We start from the raw sequence: 23,216 nt of genomic DNA on the forward strand, positions 1-23,216 counted from the left end.
AACAGTATTAGAGCTTCAACATGGAGCAAATTTTTTTGAAAAAGTATCCCGAGTTGTGTCACTAAAATTCAATGGGATATCGCTTTAAAGGAAGACAATATGCTTAAAAAGTAACCACAATTAGCATAAAAACCTTATTTGGTAACGAGTAATGGGGAGAGGTGGAATAGTATAAAACATTGTGAGAAACGGCTCCCTCTATGAAGTAACCTAGATTTCTAGAAAGAAGTAACTTTCCACAAATTTGATTTCGAGACCTCCATTAGATTTTGAGGTCTTGAAATCAAGCATCTGAAGGCACCCACTTCATGTGACGAGGATGTTTTTTCTTTCATTCATCATTCATCAAATCGCAACTTCGACGACCAATTGAGCTCACATTTCCACAGGTTTACTATTTATGCACATGTTGAGATACACCAAGTTTTTGTATTAATACTAATAAGACTGGTCTTTGACAGATACCAAAAGTGTCCAGTGTTAGTAAAAGGGTTTCATCTCAGTATAACAATGGTATAAAATAACGACTCCCGACTCATAAAACAACACCGAAGACACCAATACTGTTCCTTAAAAACTATTTCAGATTTAGTTTAAAAGACAAAGTTTAGCATGGTAAATAAAATAAAATAAAGCTAAATACCCTGGTTCTGGTTGAATTTAACGAATTTGTTAACTTCATCATTAGAAATTATGTCAATATATACCGCCAAATACTACACTCGTATAATCTCATATTTAGCTTAGTTTAGTAAAATGCATTGATAACGCAATTTAAAATATCTTTTGCATTGCTGATGCTTTAAATTTATACTGTGCTTTACAAAGTATATATATAATTCCATGAAACAGTCATTTTGTCTGTAGCAAAGTGTCACATCAAGCTTTCCAGATCCCTTGATCTTGTTATAAACAAATTGATTAAAACTGTTTTCAAACTGGAAGAGTGGGTCACCCCATCCCAAATTTCATTCAATTGCGATGGAACTGCAGGCCATAGGTTCCTGTATATAAGATAATGTTAATTTTTTAACTCAATAAACTGTACAGCTTTAGAGTTTGTATTGCTTTATATACTTTTGGAAAGCTGGGTTTTTTTTGTAAATGAAATTAGCCAGTCTTTAAAAAAGAAGGGGCAAGACCAATTCAACTTTGTGATGTAAATGTACTCAGTATTTCAGTGCTTCTACAAGTTTGTCTCTACTTCTTTTTAAAGTTTCTTTTGGGTGTTCCAGTGCTTCTAATAATTTGTTTCGGCTTCTTTTTTAACTTTCTTTTCTGTGTTCAAGTGCTTTTCCAATTTCGTATCCACTTCTTTTGAATTTCTTGTCGGTGTTCCAGACCTTCTAATAATTTGTTTCTGCTTCTTTTGAAACTTTCTTTTCGGCATTCCAACGCTTCTACACATTCACATTCGTCTCTGCTTCTGTGTGCAGTTTCTTTATTTCTTCTAGTGTTATACCATGATCAGTTTCTGGAAGTATAGGGAAGCCTGCCTCTTTCCGGTGACGCTCAAGGGCTGGCCCCCATTCATTTGTTGGGCACAGGGACTGACGAAGACGCTGTGGTTACACAAAGAAAATAGAACTAGGTTTTGCAAACTACGCACCAACAAAGTGTGATAAATAGTTTTTTACCCGAGGTTTATTGAAGGCTAAAATGACAACTACACACACATAAGCAGGCATACTTGTGTAATAGATGTAGTCTATTTGGAAGAAATAAACAGAGAAAGGCAGAAAGCACATAGAACCAAAATTGAGATGAATAAGGATACAGATGAAACACACATGAAAGAAGAGACACATATTTTTAAAACAGGAGAAGGTAAAGACAAAAGGTTTCTAGTCATTTCCTTTAATTTTAAGATTTAATGATCTGAAGGTGCCTTTTCCACAGGTTCTTTCTACTCTGACAAACTGTCTCTCTGATATTAGCTAGTGCCTCAATGCCCAGTAAAATCATGTCTTGAAACGAAGTGACTGCTTCTGTTAAACCAGTATGCCCGCTAAGGTGTCTTGTGTTGTCATTTAGCCTCCAAGAAAGACTCAACTCATGAGACCATTTTTGCACACAAAAAATATACATTTTTTTTTAACAACACATACACTTCTCAATAATAACGATTTAATCCATGTATAGTTAATGCTCAAGGATGATTTTCCAATGGACAATTCCACAATAAAGTTGAAAACAAAATGTGCAACTTACCTCCATGAACGTGCCCTCCACATGATTATATAGATAATAAATTGGGTAAATCATGACAGGAGCCAGCGCAGACATTGACATTAACCATCCCAATATCTCAGCCCATACCGGGTACACATACGTCTTGTTGTATGTCATCGGTTGGTAACCAACAAAGGTGAAAATGATGATGAACTGAAAGACAATAATAAAAAACAATCAGTCAAATTTGTGAGATAAACTGGAAAGCAGGAAAGCGTTCATAAGCTTGAGGTGTGTGATGAGAGTAAGTCAAGTTTCATTTGGATTTGTACACATCATGAGGGTGAAATAACATTAACTAAAAAGGCTTTAATGCATAAATAGCATTATTGCCATAATATTTTCTTGGAAATGTGAGACACTTTACAGCTTAAATGATAGCCGGCCCAGCCACTAATGTCTACACTTAGCCCACATCACCACTTGAAAAAGGTAGTATTCTATACCAATACACGTACATGTATTAAGCTTTTTGCGTCTCATTTCCTAACCGTGACTGACTACAAAGGGTATTACTTAGCACAGTAGCCAATCTGATCATGTGATATGATCTTTGTGCCTAGATTTCCTATAGGACTTCTGGGGTTGAGAGTGGGATTTGAAACCAATGACCTCTTGTTTAATGTGCCAGCGCTCTACCAACTGAGCTTTCTAGCCCTGTTGGCGGCAGCCAGGAGATCACCCTGAAATAAAATAGTATCATCCCTTTAGGTGGTCCCCTGGCTGCCGCTTCCCAGTCCATATCCCAAACTTGGGTGTGATCCCTAGCTTCTGCCAATATAAAGCTAGATGGTAGAGTGCCGGCACATTAAACTGGATGTCATTGGTTCAAATCCCGCTCTAATAAATTTTTCTATGCTAAACCCCAAGTAATTTAAAATTTTCAGTCAGTTATCCTTATATTTCATATCTTGGAACATAAATATTCATTAATCAAGTGAACAAGTTGTGCATGCTCAATGGTTTGGCCATACAAGGTGTATCAAAAATATCATGTTCACATGCTTTTTCAAGTGTGGAATCATGAAAACATTACTCTAAAGTTAAATCAGGTTAACTTTTAGAGTTAGAGTTTATCTGGAATCCATAAGTGACTTACAGAAATAAAGGCAGGGGACAGTAACTTCCAGCATGCTTTCCAATAAAATCCAGGTCGGAAACCCACCATGACATTTATATCATCCAAAAAGCGATCAGCACCTGGGTGGGATGGAATAATCAAAAACCATTATTGGAAAAGGAATGCAGGAAACATCTTGATAGAACTCAAGAGAGGGCGCTGTTCATACTTATTCATCAAATTGTTGTCAGAATAATTAACTCATTTATATAACTATGTTAAGAGCATGTAATTAATACAAGGCCAGGTCACAATGACCCACTACATTACATAAGGAGTAAGCCTACACTATCAATGTAAAAGGAACCATTAACTTATTTAAAAAACTATGTTAAGAGCATGTAATAAATACAAGACCAGGTCACAATCATGACCCACTACACTAAAATAACTAGTATTTGACTAGTGACTCCATTATTTTTATTATGAGAAATATGCAGTTTAAAAGTAAACAGTGACCATTCTTTTCTTTTTTACCCAGGACCCAGAAAGCAAGCAAAAATACAAATCAGAGAAACAATTTCAGCAATTACTTAATATGGGAGAACAACATGTTTGCAATATTATTGTTAGGCATAAAATCATGAACAACAAAACAATAATATGCAGTTTTAATTATTTTTCATTTGAAAAAATATCAGATGGTATGTGTTTAAACACTCAATGTACAAACAAGATAGTACAATGAATTTGTTCACTGTGAACTAAACACACAAGTTCAAAGCAATCATCAGTTGCAGTTTTAGAAACAGTTTTAGCTTCTTGTTAAAGATTTGGGAAAATCAACAAAGACATTGTTAGACTTTCTGTTAATCAAGGTATCTGAATGAATAGGAAATCACGAATACAATTCAAAATATATATGAATGAATTAAATGAATCAAAAAAACACAATATCAGTGTAGATCCAGAGGTTGGATCTACATATATGCACATCAACATTAAATTTCATATTTACACACAATGCAATCAAATGTCAATTTTAAATATGAATATCACAAAAAGTCTTATAGCAAAAGATTATGAAATTCAAATGAATTCGGTAATGGTGATCAATGACATTATTGCCTAATACATCTTAATATATTCACACATAAATGCACATCAAAGTAAATCCCTGTATATGAATGAACTAAATGAAAGCAAGAAAACCTAAAGCCTTCGAGGAACATCAACAATAATATTCAGATTTTCACACAACGCAATGTCAACACCAACTTCACAAAAAGTTTTGTAAAATTGGTTAAGAGATTTAAATCAATTCAGTCATATTCATACAGTGACATTTGCCAGATACAAGAATTAATTTCAATATATTCACAAATAAAAGCACAGCAATGTTAATCCCTGTGTATGAATTAACTAAACGAATGAAACAAAATCATAAAGCATTTGTGATCAACAATAATATTCAGATTTACACACAATACAATGTCAATATCGAAAAGACACTTCACAAAAGGTTTGATAAAATCAGTGATGAGATGCAAATAAATTCAGTTATGTTCAGACAATGACAAATGCCTGATATTGAAAACATTTCAATTGGATAATTGAATGAACAATACCAAAAGCAGAAATAAGAATCGAAACTCATGTGTATACATGTATTTAGATATAAATTAAAAGATGAGGTAAATTCAGTGTAAATTATAAACCATGGCCATGAAATGTGTATAGATGCTACCAATTGGCAAACATCACAGGTAAAACACACATTTTATGAAATATGGGGCAAAAAACACACATGAATAAATGGCATGTTTTCTGTTGTATTTTGTCTTTTGAATTGGATACTTACCATAAATGTACGCAACCACAATGCACTCAAGCATTGCAATTATCAGGACAGACAAGCCCGCCGAAAATGCATTCATAATCGTCAGAAGATATATCCCACCCTGTGTGCACAAAGCAAGAGAAATAGTTATTCTTTCTTAATACAAAGCACTTTAAACAAGGTTTATCATCAGCAGAATCACTACTTCATCCCACACTATTTTGCAAGCCCCCAAAACACATGAAGAAAGGGTATACTTTTGGTAATTGTCAAAGACCAGTATCCTCACATGGTGTGTCCCATCATAAATGCATAAAATACCAAACCTATGAAAATGCGGGCTCAATTTGTTATGAGAGTTGCAAGCAAATAATGAAAGAATAAAACACCCTGTTGCTTAGAACTGTGTGCTTTCAGACACTTGAGAAAGGCTTCATGTCTCAAACATTGTTCAGATTCAAAATTTGAGGTGAAAAAAATCAACCTTTCTCTAAAACTGCATTACTTTATAGGGTGTCGTTTCTAACAAAGTTTTATAACTGCTCTCCTTAAACCAAGTAAGTTTTTACGGCCATTAATTTTTGGAGTAAGCACCTAAAGAGGTACTCTCTTAGTGTAAAAGAGTGAAAAACCACTTGTTTTGTCCGCCATACCACTTTTGCAAAGAGTCATACAGCGACAACTCTCAAGTCAATCAAGAGTAAAATTCGTTCCAGTTTCACTCAAAAAGAGTGACACAGATTGACTTTTACTCACAAAAGAGCAAAACTGATACAACTCCGACGAGAGAGTGACATTTTCAACACACCATATTGGGCCGACTATAAATGAGGCATTGTATTTTTCTCTCTTTTTTGAGAGGAAGGGGGAGGTTTAATTTGCATTAAGTTTTCAGATTCAAGGTACTTACATGAGTAACCATCGGTAATCCCAATAAGAACAGCAATACCGACATCGCTAAAGTAACAAGATATTTCTTCTTTCGGAAGATGGGGTTATATTTCTCCAACTCGTCTACGATTCCAGTGATCACAGTCTCGAACATACAAAACTAAAATAGAAAAATGGGAGCAATCATAAATTAAATGCCAGTTCTCAAAATCAGTATGTAGTAAGGGAATCAATGTGTGGTGAAGAGGTTTCAAACTAGTGGTTTAAACCCACCGAGGCCTGGTTCTTGATAATTTTACCGAGACGAAGTGTGGTTATATTATCCGTTTAAACACCCCCAGGTGATGTCCTCTCAACCAATCAGAATGGAGTGACTGTCCAAGGTATTTATGAATGGTGCTTATAGGGCATGTCGTGACCGAGAAGTCAAGATATGGGCCCAATATCATGGGTCTGCTTAACCGTAAGCAAAGAGTCAGCACTTACCGTAGCAGGAAATTCTGCCCTTACATCAATCAAATTTCCAAGTTAGCGGATAATTTTTGCTTGTGCACGTGCCTACTCCACATTACAACAGAGAACTTCTGTGCTAGCACAGTAAGCAGCGATTGGTGACCATAAGCGCATAATTTGGCGGTAAGCAAAGCCGTAAAATTTGGCCCAGGTGTCTCTGATCAGCAGAGTGTGGGTTCAAGTCCCAGGCTTGACATTTGTATACTTAAGCAGTACATGTAACCATAGATGCTTCATCTATTTATGGGACTTAACCTGTAGGTCTGGTTTGTTTGTAAAATGCACACTTAAGAGCTCCGGAATGGATTTCACAAAGAGTTTAGACTAGTCTTATCTCGAGTTAGGAAGAGTTACTTATCCTAACTTAGGACTACTATATGTTTTTTATATCTCCTAGGACAAGTCCTAAGTTAGGATTAGTCCTTACTCTTTGTGAAATCGACCCCAGTTCACTTAAGAAAAGAGACCTGTCCAGGTGTTTCTGGCCAGGTTGGCAGCAGATTGTGCCATAGAAAGTTTTCTCCGTAAGCCGACATATTATGCACACGCGCATTTGACTATTCCCCCCAACCTGATCCCTATGTCACCTCTTCCTGATTAAAGAATCTAAAAATGTATGCCTTATAACCTTACCTCACTTCCAATCCCAAGCATAAGAATCATGGCGAAAAACAGCAGTGCCCAGATGGTTGAGAAAGGCATACGAGCAATAGCCTCAGGATAGGCAATAAATGCTAGTCCAGGACCTACAAGACAAATTTCATGCTCTCAAGTTAATATAACATAAACTGTACCAATAGACCCCTTGCATGATGCTTTTGTACACTCCTAAACAGCACCCTCACTGAAGTGAGAAGGACCTATGCTGGCCTACGAGACTGCATGTTGAGAGGTGTGTACACATTTGTTTGACTAGTGATGGAACCCTGCGCTAGTAAGAGGTCTATTGTTGGTATTAAGGTAATATATCGACAAAAACATTGATTCAGGACCAAATTTAATAGCGCTGCTTAAGCTGAAGGTACTTTTTTTTGCAAGGCAGAACAAAAGGCAGAATGTCAGTCACAAATGGGGAACGTGGAAATGTGCCGGTTGGTGAGCATCTGTGTGCGCTAAAGCTATTTTTTGCTATGAAATTGGACTGTGGTTTTGATACAGCACTATCTTTGTTGGTATTAAATAAGATTCCATTTATTCGACACAAAACCTATTATCAAAGAGTAAAGCAAATTAAAAACAAGCCTTAATGCATATAAACAAGATAAAAAAAGCACATGATAAACAATTAACAACATAGTCAGATCAATCAAGAAAATAAAGTGTGCAAGAAATATCCATCATGTGTATTAATGCACTGAACAAGATAGAAAAAGCAACTGATAAACAATGAACAACAAATAAAGTGTGAATACAACTTATAATTAAAAATGGAAATATTTCACAAATGTCATTTTTAAATAAGCAGAAGTTAGGAAACAAGTTGAAAGCAATCATAAAGAAAACACATTTACAATGACAGAATTGTGTACACACTCAGCATATATACTAGTAGTCTTATTTTCTAAACACTTTCTAGGAGATAGTACTCAATCATGAATACAAATACAAAAAAAAGTGCTTCAAACTTGTTAAAAGCTTCAAGCATGGTTCAAACTTCCTGCGAATGCGAATGCCAAGTGAATTTTGACGTAAAATTTGTGAAGTCAAATTTTGTATCAAATTTGCATTCGCATGAAGTACGAACCAGGCTTTACTCCTCAACCATAGAGAAGAATGCGAGTCCTCATCAACCTGAAATGGTCTGTCTTCCTCTTACCTGATGCTACAACCTTTTCAATGTCTACTCCAGCATCAGCTGCCATGAATCCAATCACAGAAAATATGACAAACCCAGCAAAGACACTCGTACCACAATTGATAAAAGTCACAATTATCGCATCTCTGAAAATATAAAAAAACAACATTACTTATATACAAATCATCACACCTTAACCAGCAATAGTTCCACAACTACTTTTTATATACTTGACGAATAAACCATTCAATTCAATTCAACAATTCAATGATAGAAAGATGTTTTCATGACTTCAAGAACGAGTGATAGATTATAGATAAATGGTTTCCATGACTTCAAGAAAGAGCCTAGAATTACTCAGAGGTCACAGCCTATGTTGCCCTTGGTCTTGGCCTTAGTTCCGGCTCGGTCCGTTAACAGCGCCTGCTACCAACCTGGTCATTACCACGCAGTAAAGACCAGGTCCTCGCACTGTTATTCGTTAAGTATTCATCAGGCTTTTTAGTTCAGGTTTGACAAATTATTGCATGTCTCAATGTGATAGGCCCAAATCTTAGGCCCAAATAGACCCCCCCCCCCATTCGACCCATGTACAGGAAAAACCAGCAAACATGAATGCATTGTCCAGGGGCATATTTATAATTCAACCGGTCGGATCAACCAAAACAGAGCATTCCAATTCCAAAGTTGTTCCGGGTGTGTGAAAACACCCGCTGTATTTTAGTTTGGAAAAGTTTGGCTGAAAAAAAAAGATGGTTAAAGATCAAAACTCACCGATAAACATTATTGTGGAATTTGTTATAACTCGACAGTGTGTGTAGACTTCCAAAGGCAGTTCCAAGTGAGTAGAAGATTTGCACAGCAGCATCCTGCCAAACCTGTATCACAAAAAGAACGATATGTTTTTATTTAAAAAAATTCAACCTTCCTACAACTTTCTGTCAGCATAACATTCGGTTTTTAATGCTTTATCATTTTCTCCTGATTTAATTTCCCAAAGGTACAGATACCTCTTTTTTCATGACAGTGTACTGTGATACAGGGGGGTTGATACCTGAGCTTCCTGTCCACAAGGAACTTGGCTTTTGCAATGAGCTGTCGCAAAGTCAAGTCTTCAAAATGCACAATGTGACCAGAACTGACATTTAGGCCCTTATTGTTGTTTGTACCAAACTCTCCAGATACTTTCAAAAAGACAAACAATCTATAAGAGAGACTCTGGCAGAGCTTAAAAAAAAAAAAAAAATGCCAATATAAGAACAGTACTTTGGAATGCACTCATTACATGCCAAACTATAGGGCAGACTACGTCAAGTTTGTCCATTTACAGAATACAGCTACCAGGAAGTTATTTTTTTTAGCCAAAGAAATTAAACACTCACATTTCATTTTCCACATTTGTACTAGTATAATTAGACACTGACAAGCTACAAGATTTAACAAATTTATTGTAGTAAGTAACACCCACTGAAGTGTTCCTTTTGCATTGAGGTGTTGGTACTTCCAAATTAAAAATAATATTTGGCTCACAACACTACAACAGACACTGTGTTGCGTATAGGCCTACGTACTACACAGATGGTGTACAACTCAGTCTTGTTTTTAGTAAACACAAAGTGTCACGTAAAGAACACCCCAGTTTTTCACGGAAACAGGAACAAATATTCACAGAAATACTCACTGTTTGTTCCATAAAGTGTGGTCTCCAATGTGCCGGGTATAAGTTTAATGAACAGGGTCATTTTATCAAACAAAATGAGAGAACATGTATCTAAATATTTTAGGTAGACTTCGTTCCGCTGTCAAAATGTCGTCTGCTCACCAAACGAAGTCTGTTCGCAAGAAGGTGCGACCAATTTACCACATCGTCAAATTAATGCGCCGACATAAAAATACTAATAAATACCAACTTCAAGACAAACCATAACTTGTAGCTAAGCGGAATACTTGAAACGAAAATTTTGATCAAAAAAAGTTTTAAAAGGTTAAATAAAAACCCAAATCAAAGTTTTAAAAGGGTCAACTTGGAATTGATTGGAACTACTTATCTTGTGGCAGAACACTATAAAAAACGTTCGGCAGAAGGAAGGGCAGTTGTAGGAAGAGGGCGCTCTAACTAAAATAAGTAAATTTAGTAGAGTGTGTAATTACAGTGTAATTAATATTACGGATATTTTCAGTAATATTAATTAAGGAGGTAGAAATAGGTAAGAGAGATTTAGTGGTAATAAATACTTGTGACTTGCCTTCGCACGTGCGAGTTTTTCCAGGTCAGGTTTGATGTAATAAATGATACCATCAATAGCGCCCTCCAGTGTAACACCTCGAATAAACAGAGCCAGCAAGACGACATACGGAAGAGTTGATGTGACGTATACCACCTTTAGCAAGGAATAATATACAAGAAAAAAAACAGTGTTAAAAGGTAAACATCCAGGGTCCAACAATAACACACACAAATGTTGTATAGGCCTACTAAATTAATAATACTGCTATATTCTGACCTTGATGAAACACACCATATTATTGTCAGTGGTGTCCAGTATTTAAAAAAAAGTGTCAAATATTAACCCTGGAATAAATCTTTCAAAATTTGTAGAAACATGTGGCGGTTCATTGATTGCTACAAATTATATAAAAAAATGAAATCGTGAACTTTTGAACTGGATTATAAAGAGAGTAGTAGTGCTTTTCGTTGGAAGATTAGTTTACGGAGCTTTGAAGGTGTCATCTGTTGTACTGCTTTTCTATAGCCTCGAATGATGATAGATGTGTTGTTTTGTTTGTAAGTAGGTCCAATTTCACTTTTTGTTTTTTGCTTAATTTTTTTCTTCTTCAATATTAAAAACAAGATTTTGTAGAAGAATGTAATATTTTACTTACCTTGCCGGATGTTTTGATTCCTTTGATGAGACTGAAAAACACAGCTATCCAAGCCAAGAGTAGACACAAGGCTAACTCCCATTTGACTGGACCCATGATATGCATACCGTCTGACATGGTCAACACGTAATTACTGTATTAGAAACAAATAATTAATAAATACAATTTTAACTGTTGAATGACATAATGTAAATTATTCCTAGCTTTGGCAAACATAAGGCTCTTGCCCTAATGAGTAGTTGTTAGTGGGGGCTTCGTTGGACCACGAAACCCTAGGTGAAGGGGGTCCACCCAGTGACTCATGAGGTAACCGCCCCTGCACCACCTGTCCCTGCCCCATCCCTCCCGCCCCCACTACATTTATTTACATTTATGTTGCAATTTACATTTATGTTGCAATTTACATTTATGTTGCATTTTGGGCAACATAAGAAGGAAAGAGAGTTGGGCAAGTAAAAGTTGTTTTCCATTTTATAGTACTGCTCCGAGATCCTCGTTTCTATCACTATCCCAATATGTCTTCAAAACGACAAAAAAAAAGCAACGGTACCAATGTATTTTAATTTGAAGAAAACAATGAGAAGTTCTGATTATACTTATTCCAGTGGGATGCTTACTTAAAATACTCCTCACTGGGACGAACTGGATGGGTGATGTTCGTGAAAGATTCATTTTGTGAGGTTTCACTGTAGAGTGTTTCATTCTGGGAGGTTCCATTCTGGAAGATGTATTCCAAGGTGCCATTTTCTCCCTTCTTTTGAATGGTACAGTTGCCAGTATTCCATTCGTTTCCGCATGTCTTCCATGGTAACTCACTCGTAAAGGACGCAAACAGGTAAAAGAACGCATACGCAATGATGACGTTGTAGTATAGAGTCACTAGTGCACAGACAATCAGCATACCATAACCTAGCCCTGGGGAACCGAGGATTATAAAAGAAGAGAAAAAAACAGAGATAAGTAAATTTTTAAGAAAAATCCAAGATACAACTTGACTGACATATATTGACAAAAGCAACATTCGAACATTCTAAAACATTAATCAATGATCATCGAGAATGCCAATCTGTGCTCTCTCTCTCTCAATAAGTCGATCCTTTGCTCATCCTTGAGGCATGTTGCTCAAAATAATTGTACAAACCAACACACACACAAACTCACATTTTCTTTCATTTTTTAAGGTCTTGTTTTTATAACCTTTGGGGCAATATTGGATAAATTAAGACACTATTTAATTGGTTATAACACTCAAGATAACTACATGTAATTGTATTATTTTGCATGTATACATTTTGCGTTTTGCTGTAACTCTACAGTTAGCGCAAAATAAAAGGACCGTTTTACAAAGTAAATAGTTATTTAACCCATACGGGTCGGATAACATTTTAAACCACCAAAGTTCTTGGAAATTTGAAATGTGGTTATAGGTCTTAAATGAAATTCTGACACGTTGCTATAGGAACGGATATTGACGCAGTCTGGATCTATTATGTACGGAAACGAACGCATTATAGAGCATATTATATTATAGCGGCTGTTGACCCCTTATGCCTTCCCTAACCACACCGCAAGACATACATGTAGTGTAGGACTATTTGTCTGCATCGTGAGTCAAACAAGCAGTTTAAAGGCAGTGGACACTACTGGTAATTGTCAAAGACTAGACTCCACAGTTGGTGTATCTCAACATATGCATAAAAAATTTATTTAATAACAAACCTGTGAAAATTTGAGCTCAATCGGTCATCAAAGTTGCGAGATAATATGAAAGAAGAAAACACCATTGTCACACGAAGTTGTGTGCGTTTAGATGGTTGATTTCCCCAGAAAATCCCCAGAAAATAAAGAAATCGTTTATTTCTTCCTTCAGAACTCAAGCAGTTTCTCCTGTGCTCATTGTATTTTAATTTTGGGCAGAACAAAGAACACCTGACTAGAGTGAGTGAGCCTTGAACCTGCGACCTTCGGATTAAACGTGCTGGCGCTCTACCAACTGGCCTGAGTGTTGGCGGTCTCCTTGTTTGAAATTTGTTATCTTTGCTCGGGTGTTATTTTATTTGTGACCTATGACAGCAAGGAGGTGGAGCGTTTACCTCAAAAACAACTTTCTTGTTTACAATAATTTGATGATTGCACCAGCTGTAGTCTCATGATCAAAAGCAAAGTTGATCTATAGCATAAACTCATTTAAACACTTTTCTGCCAGAGCTCAACTCAACCCAACTTCTGTGGTCATATGGAGAGTAGATCTGTCACTGACTCCCTAAGGCTCTTGTGAATCGACCTTGACTTTCTAATCCCACAGGTTTAAAGTCGAGATGGGTAAGAAAGAACGTCTACTACATCACAGTTATTTTTTTTTAAGAAACATGGTAAAACCCATCCATCGTCTTCATTTCTTTTCACGTTTATTTAAAAAACAGAACGAAGAATGTACACCAGTTTCTCAAAACAAAAAACCAACACAAAGATGAATACGTGTGACTTGTGACGTCATTCGACACACTTTTCACTGGATATACCCACGTTAATCCATTACTTAAGATTTAAGAAGGATCTGTATTATGTACCGCCTTTACAACCTCAGATTATGGGAGTTTCCAAGAAAGTACACCTTTCCAAACATCCCACTACACCCAATGAGTAAAAGTAAACGAGGGACATTTGTATAGGCAATGGATTTAAAGAAATTAACAAAGAAATGTGTTTTAACGGTATAAATGAACTCAAAATAAAAAAGGCCTTTTCTAATCCTGTCAAAATGTACATTATGTACTCTTACTTGTTCTCACTGAAGCTTGATGTTTGGGCACTTTGCTTTCTCCTTGATACGTTTTAATTTGTGTTTGTGCAGAGGGACCATTTAAAACAACCTTTTGGCTTTTGATAGTTCATCTTGTTTGGTAAGAAGTTTTGAAATCAGTGTTGGAGTGCAGGTATACATTCAAATCCAAAACTGTCTTTCTTTGGCGAGGCCAAATAAAAGTGAACTATCAAAACAAAAATAATCATACAGTTTGGCCCTATTAATTTCCCAGCAATATACCTTTGAAGAGAGGGCAAATCTTCCAGATGGTGAGACATCCTTGACTGGCAAACTGACCGAAGCTAAGCTCCATGAAGAACATTGGAAGGCCTGCTACCAATATCATGATCAAATACGGTATCAAAAATGCACCTGTGTCAGAAACCAAGCAATCAATCAATATTATATTTCAAATTATATCAAATATAAAATATATTATATCAATAATTAACAATTATAGATCTGTCAGTCTCTTAAAAACAACGTCGAACAGGTTGGAAACTGCAAGTATACTATGGTTCAGATCCCATTTTGACAGATTTTGTTTTTGGAAATAGATCTAAGTGGTCCTGCGTGTACATTTCTTCAAAGTGTAAAGGAAACAAACTATTGAACTTAAAAAAAAAAATTATAATAATAATATTATTGAAACATATTTTTCTCCGTCTGAAATAGAGTCATTGGCCTGTTCGACATAAAGTTCTTGATAAAGTTTTTTAATTAGTTCTACAAATAGTGCACGGGAACAATAACCATTTTTCACTTTTCCAGCTAACTCCACAACGAATTGAGCCCAGATGTTCACAGGTTTGTTATTTCATATATAAATGGTTCATCACAAAAGAACGTTGTCTATTTGAATCATTAGCTTTTGTATTTTTGTCTAAGAAAAGTCTATTCAATCCCGCTCTCTTGTTTCAATATTAATAGCACACCATTCACCCAACCTGCACTTTTCGGTGGACACCTGGGGCCAATTTCAAAGATCTGCTTAGCCCAAAAATTTGCTAAGCGTGAAATTTGTTCCTTGATAAAAACGGGATTACATATTTCCATTTGTTGCATATTGCTTGTTACTGGTATTCAGCGCATGATTGCTTATCCTGAAAATCAAGTGGAAATTTGGTTGGTAATCCTGTTTTTATCGAGAAAGAAATTTCATGCTAAGCACATTTTTGTGCTTCGCAGCTCTTATCTATGGAAATCGGGCCATGAACACATGCTTTGTCGGGGTCCCTAGCACTTCATATTTGGCTCATTCCAATTACAACAATCGATTAACAAAGGTAATACATGATTTTCGAATGCTGTGTCCTCGATCTAAGTTTGTCTGTATTCATTGACTATTAAACACAAAAATAAGCTGCGGCCGTTAATTATTGACGCACGACAATGTCCGGGATAATTAGTTTAATTTCAATTAGTTATTCCATTCTCATCTATTGGAACAGAAATCTAGATTAAGCCTTCCGGATTCTTAATAAGCTAATGCATCTACAGGTAATGCACTCACACCTACGCATAAAATCTCATTGCGCCGAACACGCATTCGTGTATTGAGGGTCATTTTGGAGGTAAACTTTAATTGTTTGGCTGTTTTCAATGCAATGCTAATTTATAGGCAACATTAGATGAAAACAATACATTAAACGTCACACATTGAAGTGTTCAAGTGTCAACTGAATACAGTCTCTACACTTGCTGAGATAACAGCAAATGTCAAGGTATTTTTACACTTTAAGTCGAATAACTTATGCCTCTGAATAGAACTGGTGTGGTTGGACGTTTCGGACGTTTCGAACAGTATACGAACAGTATACTCTGCTCATCTTCGCAGGAGAAGCTTTCTCCTGAAGACTAGCAGAGTATACTGTTTGAATTATGGAGACCAACACTCCATGATAGGAGTGTAAGCGTGGAAGCGTCGAGGCCGAGCAGTTAAGAGCACTGGATTCAAACTATGGTGTTTCTGATCAGCAGAGTGTGGGTTCGAATCCCCAGCCACGACACTCGTGTCCTTGACACTTAACCATTGCTTTGTCCTTCGGACGGGACATAAAGCCGTTGGTCCCATGTGTTGTGTAAACGCAATGTAAAAGAACCCAGTGCACTTATCGTAAAGAGAAGGGGTTCGCCCGGTGTTCCTGGCTGGATTGGGAGCATATTGCGCCACAACACCTTGTAAACCATTACATGGTTGCTAAGGATTATGTCATAATCTCAAACTTCGTCCCACTCCTTGCAGTAGTAATACCTGACGCTTTGTAACCTTTGGCAAAAGGCGCGTTGTAAATACGGTTGTAATTATTATTATGGTTTGTGTACCCGCAAGTTTACTTTAGTATTTATAGTTTCTTCCTGTGCTATTATTGTTGCCTGGCATTGAATGTCTTACCGCCTCCATTTTCAAAGCAGAGGAATGGGAAGCGCCAGATGTTGCCTAGTCCCACCGCGAAGCTGACACAAGACAGCACGAAGTCCAGTTTGCCAGACCAGTTGCCCCTGGTCTCATTCTCGTCACCTTCGACCACTTTGCTGGTCTGAAGGCTGGAGTCGTTCCTTATCATAACTTTCCCCTCTTCCGGTCCCATAGGGGTCTCGAAGTCCTCACGCTTTCCTGCCATGTTCTAGAGAGGAGAGCAAAGCCCAGTTAATTGTTATTACCAGAGGAAATTGGCAATTTATTTTGATGGGTCCACTCAGGGAAATGAGGTCCACGTTCTGAGGGTTGAAAGTCGTGTCTGGTACGGTATTACGTAGCTATTGGAGACATCCAACCTGAACCATCAACAACAACAAACTTTAATCAAAATGTGCTTTCTTGTTATAAAGTGATTGAATTGAAAATAATAACGAAATAGTTCAAACAAAATCAGAACAATAACATTGAGTTTGCAAAGTTAATAACACAGGTGTTTAATTTTAACAATTAAAGGAACACGTTGCCTTGGATCGGACGAGTTGGTCTATTTAAAGCGTTTGAAACCGTTTGTTATGAAATGCATCTGGTTAGAAAGATGTTTTAAAAGTAGAATAATATGATCCACACAAGTATCACTCAAAGATGCACGGTTTTCCTTTTACGTCGCGAACTATCACTGTCGGCCATTTATGGGAGTCAACTCCATAAATGGCCGACCGTGTTAGTCGACGAGGTAAAAAGAAAACCACGCAGTTTCGAGGCATATTTGTGTAGATCATTGTATTCTACTTTTACAATATCTTTCTAACCATATGCATTTTATAACAAACGGTTACAAACGCTTTTTATAGACCAACTCGTCCGATCCAAGGCAACGTGTTCCTATAATGACACATTGTATTGAAAGGACACAGCTTAAATGCTATGCACAAATAATGGCAATTTTGTATTCCACATTTGGTAAGGTATTTGTAACTGACAAAATAGGTAGAAAAAGAAAAAGTTAAAAGTTATAATGATTATGATTATAATTGGTGTCTATTATTCACGGAGACAGATAGGCGTTACTCTTTTGAAGTATAGAGACAAACAATCAATCAAAGTTCACCTATTACAGAAAACACATTTTCAAACCCATCAGGCCCTTTAATTTCAAGATGTATCTTTCGTGCAGTTACTAAACCACTGCTCATCCTTTATAATCAAGCTTCTAGACTTTACTTCCTGGCGTATTTCATGGTGACCAACTCTTTGGAAATCCCCAAAGGAGAGGATTATCTCAAAGTCATCCACACGCATCACATAAAGCTGTAAAGACTCCAACTTCTTGTTTTGACGGAGTGCATACTGTAATTAACCCCTTAAAGGCACTGCACACTATTGATAATTACTCAAAATAGTTGTCAGCAAAAAACTAACATGTTAACGAGTAATGGAGAGCTGTTGATAGTATAAACTATTGTGATGAACGGCTCCCTCTGAGGTAACATAGTTTTTGAGAGAGAAATGATTTATCAGTTAAATGTTTAAATTGATTTCGATACCTCACGCGTGAGGTCTCGAAATCAAGTATATTAAAGCACATAACTTGTTCGGAGGGTGTTTTATTTTATTTTTTAGAAACATGTTTGAAGAAAAGAAAATTATATTTCCAGGTGACTTTAAGTTTAGACATTTCAACTTCATATGTATGGTATGATTCATCCATCGATCATATTATGTCGGGCGGGTCAAGCTATGAGCCAGCATAACAAGTGTTTATTTATATCATAAATGAAACCATTTCAATTCTAAAACCAATCGAACAATAGAGTCAACAACAGTAAACAACTTGCCACGTCTTGCATGAACGTTTACAGCAACAGTGTATTGTTCTGGTTACCCCGCCTCGAAAACAGCGGAGTTAACAGTGAACACCAAAAGAGAATAAATGCTTTTCTAAGAATGCTTTGCATATTTGTACATGGATTACAATTCCCTAAGAGCCTTGAACAAGTCAGTTCAAATAAGCCCTACTCATAGAGAGTAAGGTAAAGAATAATTTCGATTGGGTGACGTACTTCTATTTGACTCTTATCTACAACACTGTATAACCATGGAGGAATCCTCCACGGTATAACTATAGCTATTCTTATCAAAACAAATTCAATATTATCAATATGCACACCGACGTGTGTTTACACTTCGTGTTGCGTCTTTGCAGTGTTTGCAATAAAAAAAAATTGATATTGAAAAATCTATAATACTTACATATAGAAATGGTGTTGTTTAAAATTCGTAGTTTTTCAGTAAGTAAATTCGATCGTTGCTTTTACACATCCGCACGCGAAACAAAAGCACGTGGTGGTATCAACCGCCATACCGCAAATGTACACAATAATATTCCTGCCCGTGTATGTAGGCTTATGTATTCACAGGACTGAAGTGGTATCATGCGTCAATGAGGAAGAGGCCTTGACGTCACGGAACAGCTACTTAATATTCGTGGGTGTGTGAAAGGAGTGTCCATTAGGTGCTGCCTTTAGCCATTATATTTCCAGGGGGTTTAACACCTTCACAAAGGAGTCGGTAATGTGTTGCTGCGTGGTCAAATGTATTGGAAATGTTCAATAGTGCGTGTGTTATCCTACAATTGATCGAGAATAGCATGTACATACTTTCTTACTTACACAGCTTACTTGGTCGATTATTCCTTTAAGCCAAAGTTTGGGTTTTCAGATACCTTTTGTGTATACATAACATTGTTCTTGTCTGTTACGATCGCACATGTCACTTTATAATAATAATAACTTTCGATTTATACAGCGCCTAATAACTAACACTTAACTCTCTAAGCGCTTTACATTAGTGCCCTGGTCATAGGGCCAATAACATCCTTTTTAATGTTTCTCAGCTCCCTTGGGAGTATACAACCTGGGCAACAGTTTATATCGCTCCAAAGGCTTTTTCATTCACAATATCAACCTCTACCCTCGCAGGTACCCATTTATTCCCCTGGGTGAAGAGAAGCAATTATAGTAAAGTATCTTGCTCAAGGACACAAGTGTCACGACCGGGATTCGAACCCACACTCCGGTGAAAACGCACCAGAACTTGAATTCGATGCTCTTAACCACTCGGCCATGACACTTTCTTCTAGATTGCACCACTCTATGTGTACCACGGAGGAATTGTGCACATTTAGCATGCCTGTTAATTATATAAGCTTATCTAACTAAACCGGAAGACATGTCTTTTTAACGAATACGTGTCAATGACTGATAAAGTGCTATTTGTGAGATGCTCTTTTAGGTATATGTGTTTTCAAATCAATCGATTGTTCTTGGTATAAATCCCCACAATAACAATCATTATAAACGGGTCCGATAGCGTCAATATGCCAAGTCTCTCCTTAAAACAAACTTGGCATTTCATTTGTTCGTGTCCCTTTTCAAAAGAAAATACTTTACGCCTGACCAATTAGTTTCTCCATGTTCTGACGTATACCCCCAACCTCCCCCTCCCCCTCCCCAACCCAAAATGGGCGCACAACGCTACTCTCCCCTGTTATGCACGAGGACTCTTGGCAAGAGGTGAGTGTGACCGTCAGAGGGACATTTACAACATTGATGGTGAATGGTACACATGTCCCTATAATGTTGTGATAAATGTCAACACCAAAAAAATGTTCACATAATTCCAATGCATGCGGGGTGTCATTTCGATCTGTGAAATCAGATCAACTTGGCATGGATTCCGACTGAATATGTGCCAAGAAAGCTATAAGAACCGACGCACACATGCCACGGATACCGACTGCATTCATACACGTTTATAGGCACTTTGAGCTTTTAATTTAACATTTGACGATTACATGTTGTAAAGATGGAACTGTTACAAGAAAGAGTTGTAAAGTTATCGATCTTATACTTCCGGGCGCAAGGCACATGCCTGCTGAGGTATCATTGACATTCAGTTTGCAGTAACACTGTTTCTACTTTGCTGTGACAGATTTGTTCTTTGAGAACTTGTCTTGATAATTATTCTACTGCCGCAAAGTAGATTTTGGAATTCGGGAGATTAAGTACAAATGTGTCCCCGTGTACAAAACTTTCCCTTTAATATGAATATTAAAACAATTGTTATTATAAAAAAAAAACTTCGACATGCTGAGCAGCTGAGTTGACCAACATAAAGTCCTTCAAATAAATGAAGTACGGTCACGAACAGTTCACGCCTTCTCCAGTTCCTGCTCGAGACTTGAGTCAAGTCTTTGCTCTATAATTATTCGCAAAGCTGTGTGGTGCAGCGGCATCCGAGTGTTATTGGAGTGAAGGACCCCGACACGGTTTAAGAAAAATCGCAGCGTCAGGTTTTGGATAATATAAGTGCCGAGAGCAAGCGTCGCCTCGTTTAACAGATGTTTGCCAGCATGGATCAAAGCATTGCCTGTGTGTTGCATTGTCTGCGAAAGGTTGAACTTCCGCCCTAAGTGTTCTTTGTGTGGTGTTTTGGTTTGAGTTTGATCTGATTTCGATAGATCTCCTCTGAGATGTTTTGTTTCTTCTTTATTTATATGCATATTCTTGTATTCGTTGATTTATTTTTCGTATTTTTATGTTTGCTGTCCATCACAAGTTGTCACCAATGTTTGCCTTTGGTAAACTTGACAGATTAAATGTTTTAATAGTTATTTTGATTATTTGTTTACAATTTCAAAGGTTTACGTCAGGCAAGGTTCATTTGTGTATGGGTGTACATTGTGGATTGATCTAATAATCAATACTACTGGAATACTGTCATAATATAGTAAAGTAAACACCATTGGGTTTAATTATATAGGCTTAATTATATTATTACTTAGTTTGTTTTTTTTGCAAATGCTCACAAAATGTTCGAAGAGGGCTCTTTGAGTATGTTATAGTTTTTGCTCTTAAAAATCTGTGTATTACATAATTTACTACAACACTAACATGCTATAGACCGGTGCCCTGTCTTCATTCTTTGAGTATTCTGGCAGGCAAGATACTACACTGGTCATATGGGAAAGTTTACATTTTATGGCATAATTTCCACATAAAACCAACAGTTATGAAAGTGGTGTCGCATTCCACCCCGACCGCGATCCCTTCAGCAGCCCCCCCCCCCCCCCAAAAAAAAAAAAAAAAAAAAGCCACAACGAGGTGCGTAACATCATGGAGGTAGCCATGTTAACATATACCCACAAGGAGACATTTTACACATGATTACATGTATGATGTAGGAGGGAATAGTTGGTTCTTGCTCTACTGTACTAGCTATGGTTAGTTCATGGAGCGGGCAGAATTTGTAAATTTGGCTTGGCACAGATCAGACATTGATTTAATGGCCACCAAGTATTCATTGAATGTCATACTATTTCAAGGAGAATAGGCAAGTATAATCGACTAGTCAATACTCACTTGTTATCCCGCCTTTTAACGTCCCTTGTCCAAAAGACCCTTGTCCCACAGGCAGCATCCAAAGCGCATCAACACAACGTGCTCTGAGCTCCCTTTTGGATAACACCTCAAACACAGAGGGGGGCCTAACACGAATTCGCCCAACAAGAGGGCAATGTTCTGGTCAGCAATGTCGCCTTTTAATCTGTCCCTCCCTGGGTGGATTGCTATCCTTTTCAGAAGAGACGAGGAAGACGATTTTTACACTCCGTTATCACAAACTATAGCATATTAATATGATTCAATAGATCATACAGTAAGGACAGATGAACGTGCTCTTGATTGTAAACAAATGCAGTAGTGTAACCATCCCGGCTTAATCATGCACTCTACACACGTACACCAACGATGTCTAGTACACCTCCGTACACCAGACAACGTAGTGTGGGTACCAGGCATTTCAGTGAAAGTGTACACATTATCGCATTCCAGCGGGCCACGTTGCAGTGCACGCATGCGCATACTTCCATTTAGCACTTTCATTGATGGGTGTGCAATTGAGCATGAATGGTAATTGAACGGACGTTGGCTCAGAGCCAAAACTCAGTCTGTTTGCAGAGGGGAAAATACTGATGGTGCCCTATGTCAACACGGATGCTCCATGGGTATGTATGCATAAATAATATCAAAAGGACAAATCACGTTGAATTATGTAAATCACGTGGGTCTACGTCCCACATCCCCTAATATAAACAATCAACGAAAAATAAAGTATAAAAACAGAGGTAAAATTTAGACTGGAACATAATCAAAATCAGTAAAAATGTTAGAAACATAAAAGCGTTACAGCGTTAACGCTTCTCAGGTAGTGTATTCCAAATTTATTTGCAGATGCGTGGACATAACCGCTCCAGATTTTCGGCAAATCTAAACAACATAAAAAAAACCTTGACACCCTATGAAATGATTTTTTTTTTTACAGGGTAGTTAAAGTGATATTATGTCTATTACCGTGGGATTAAAACAAGCACAATCTCTTTTAGAAGACTTAGCACCGGAAAATAACTCAACGGGAATATCAAATGTTGTTTCTTTGTCTAGCCTTTAATAATAATGTTTATAATAATAAATGAACTACCGCCAGAAATATATACATAATTACAAGCTGATATCTTTTAATAAACATGAACCCCCTCATACAAAATAGGTCAAGTATTATTTTTCAACGCACGCATTTGTAAATTAAAAATATGAACTGATTGTTTTTGTCCCTAGTATTGGATTTGTTAGGTATACTTTTGAGAGCCTGTATGACATCTCAATGTACATGTATGTTGAAAGATTGTAAAATGTGTCATTAAAAATGGATAATTTG

General features: G+C 37.0%; 1 protein-coding gene across 2 annotated transcripts; it reads right to left on the reverse strand.

The window, feature by feature from the left end:
- Window positions 1–404: 404 nt before the first annotated feature.
- Window positions 405–22,210, reverse strand: LOC117293610 (sodium- and chloride-dependent glycine transporter 1-like). 2 transcript variants are annotated; one of them, XM_033775966.1, is made up of 14 exons: window positions 21,863–22,210; window positions 16,416–16,647; window positions 14,261–14,392; window positions 11,832–12,129; window positions 11,215–11,347; window positions 10,578–10,712; window positions 9,106–9,209; window positions 8,353–8,477; window positions 7,170–7,282; window positions 6,043–6,183; window positions 5,154–5,253; window positions 3,332–3,432; window positions 2,212–2,385; window positions 405–1,562 (listed from the first exon to the last, which is right to left on the reverse strand). In XM_033775966.1, the coding sequence occupies exons 2-14, from the start codon at window positions 16,642–16,644 to the stop codon at window positions 1,401–1,403; spliced, it is 1,947 nt and encodes a 648-aa protein (XP_033631857.1). In that variant the 5' UTR covers window positions 16,645–16,647; window positions 21,863–22,210; the 3' UTR covers window positions 405–1,400. The 2 variants fall into 2 exon arrangements, with proteins under 2 accessions (XP_033631857.1, XP_033631858.1); XM_033775967.1 differs by lacking the exon at window positions 21,863–22,210 and adding an exon at window positions 18,693–18,783.
- Window positions 22,211–23,216: the final 1,006 nt, after the last annotated feature.

Source organism: Asterias rubens, chromosome 8, assembly GCF_902459465.1.
Source record: "Asterias rubens chromosome 8, eAstRub1.3, whole genome shotgun sequence".
Taxonomy (NCBI): domain Eukaryota; kingdom Metazoa; phylum Echinodermata; class Asteroidea; order Forcipulatida; family Asteriidae; genus Asterias; species Asterias rubens.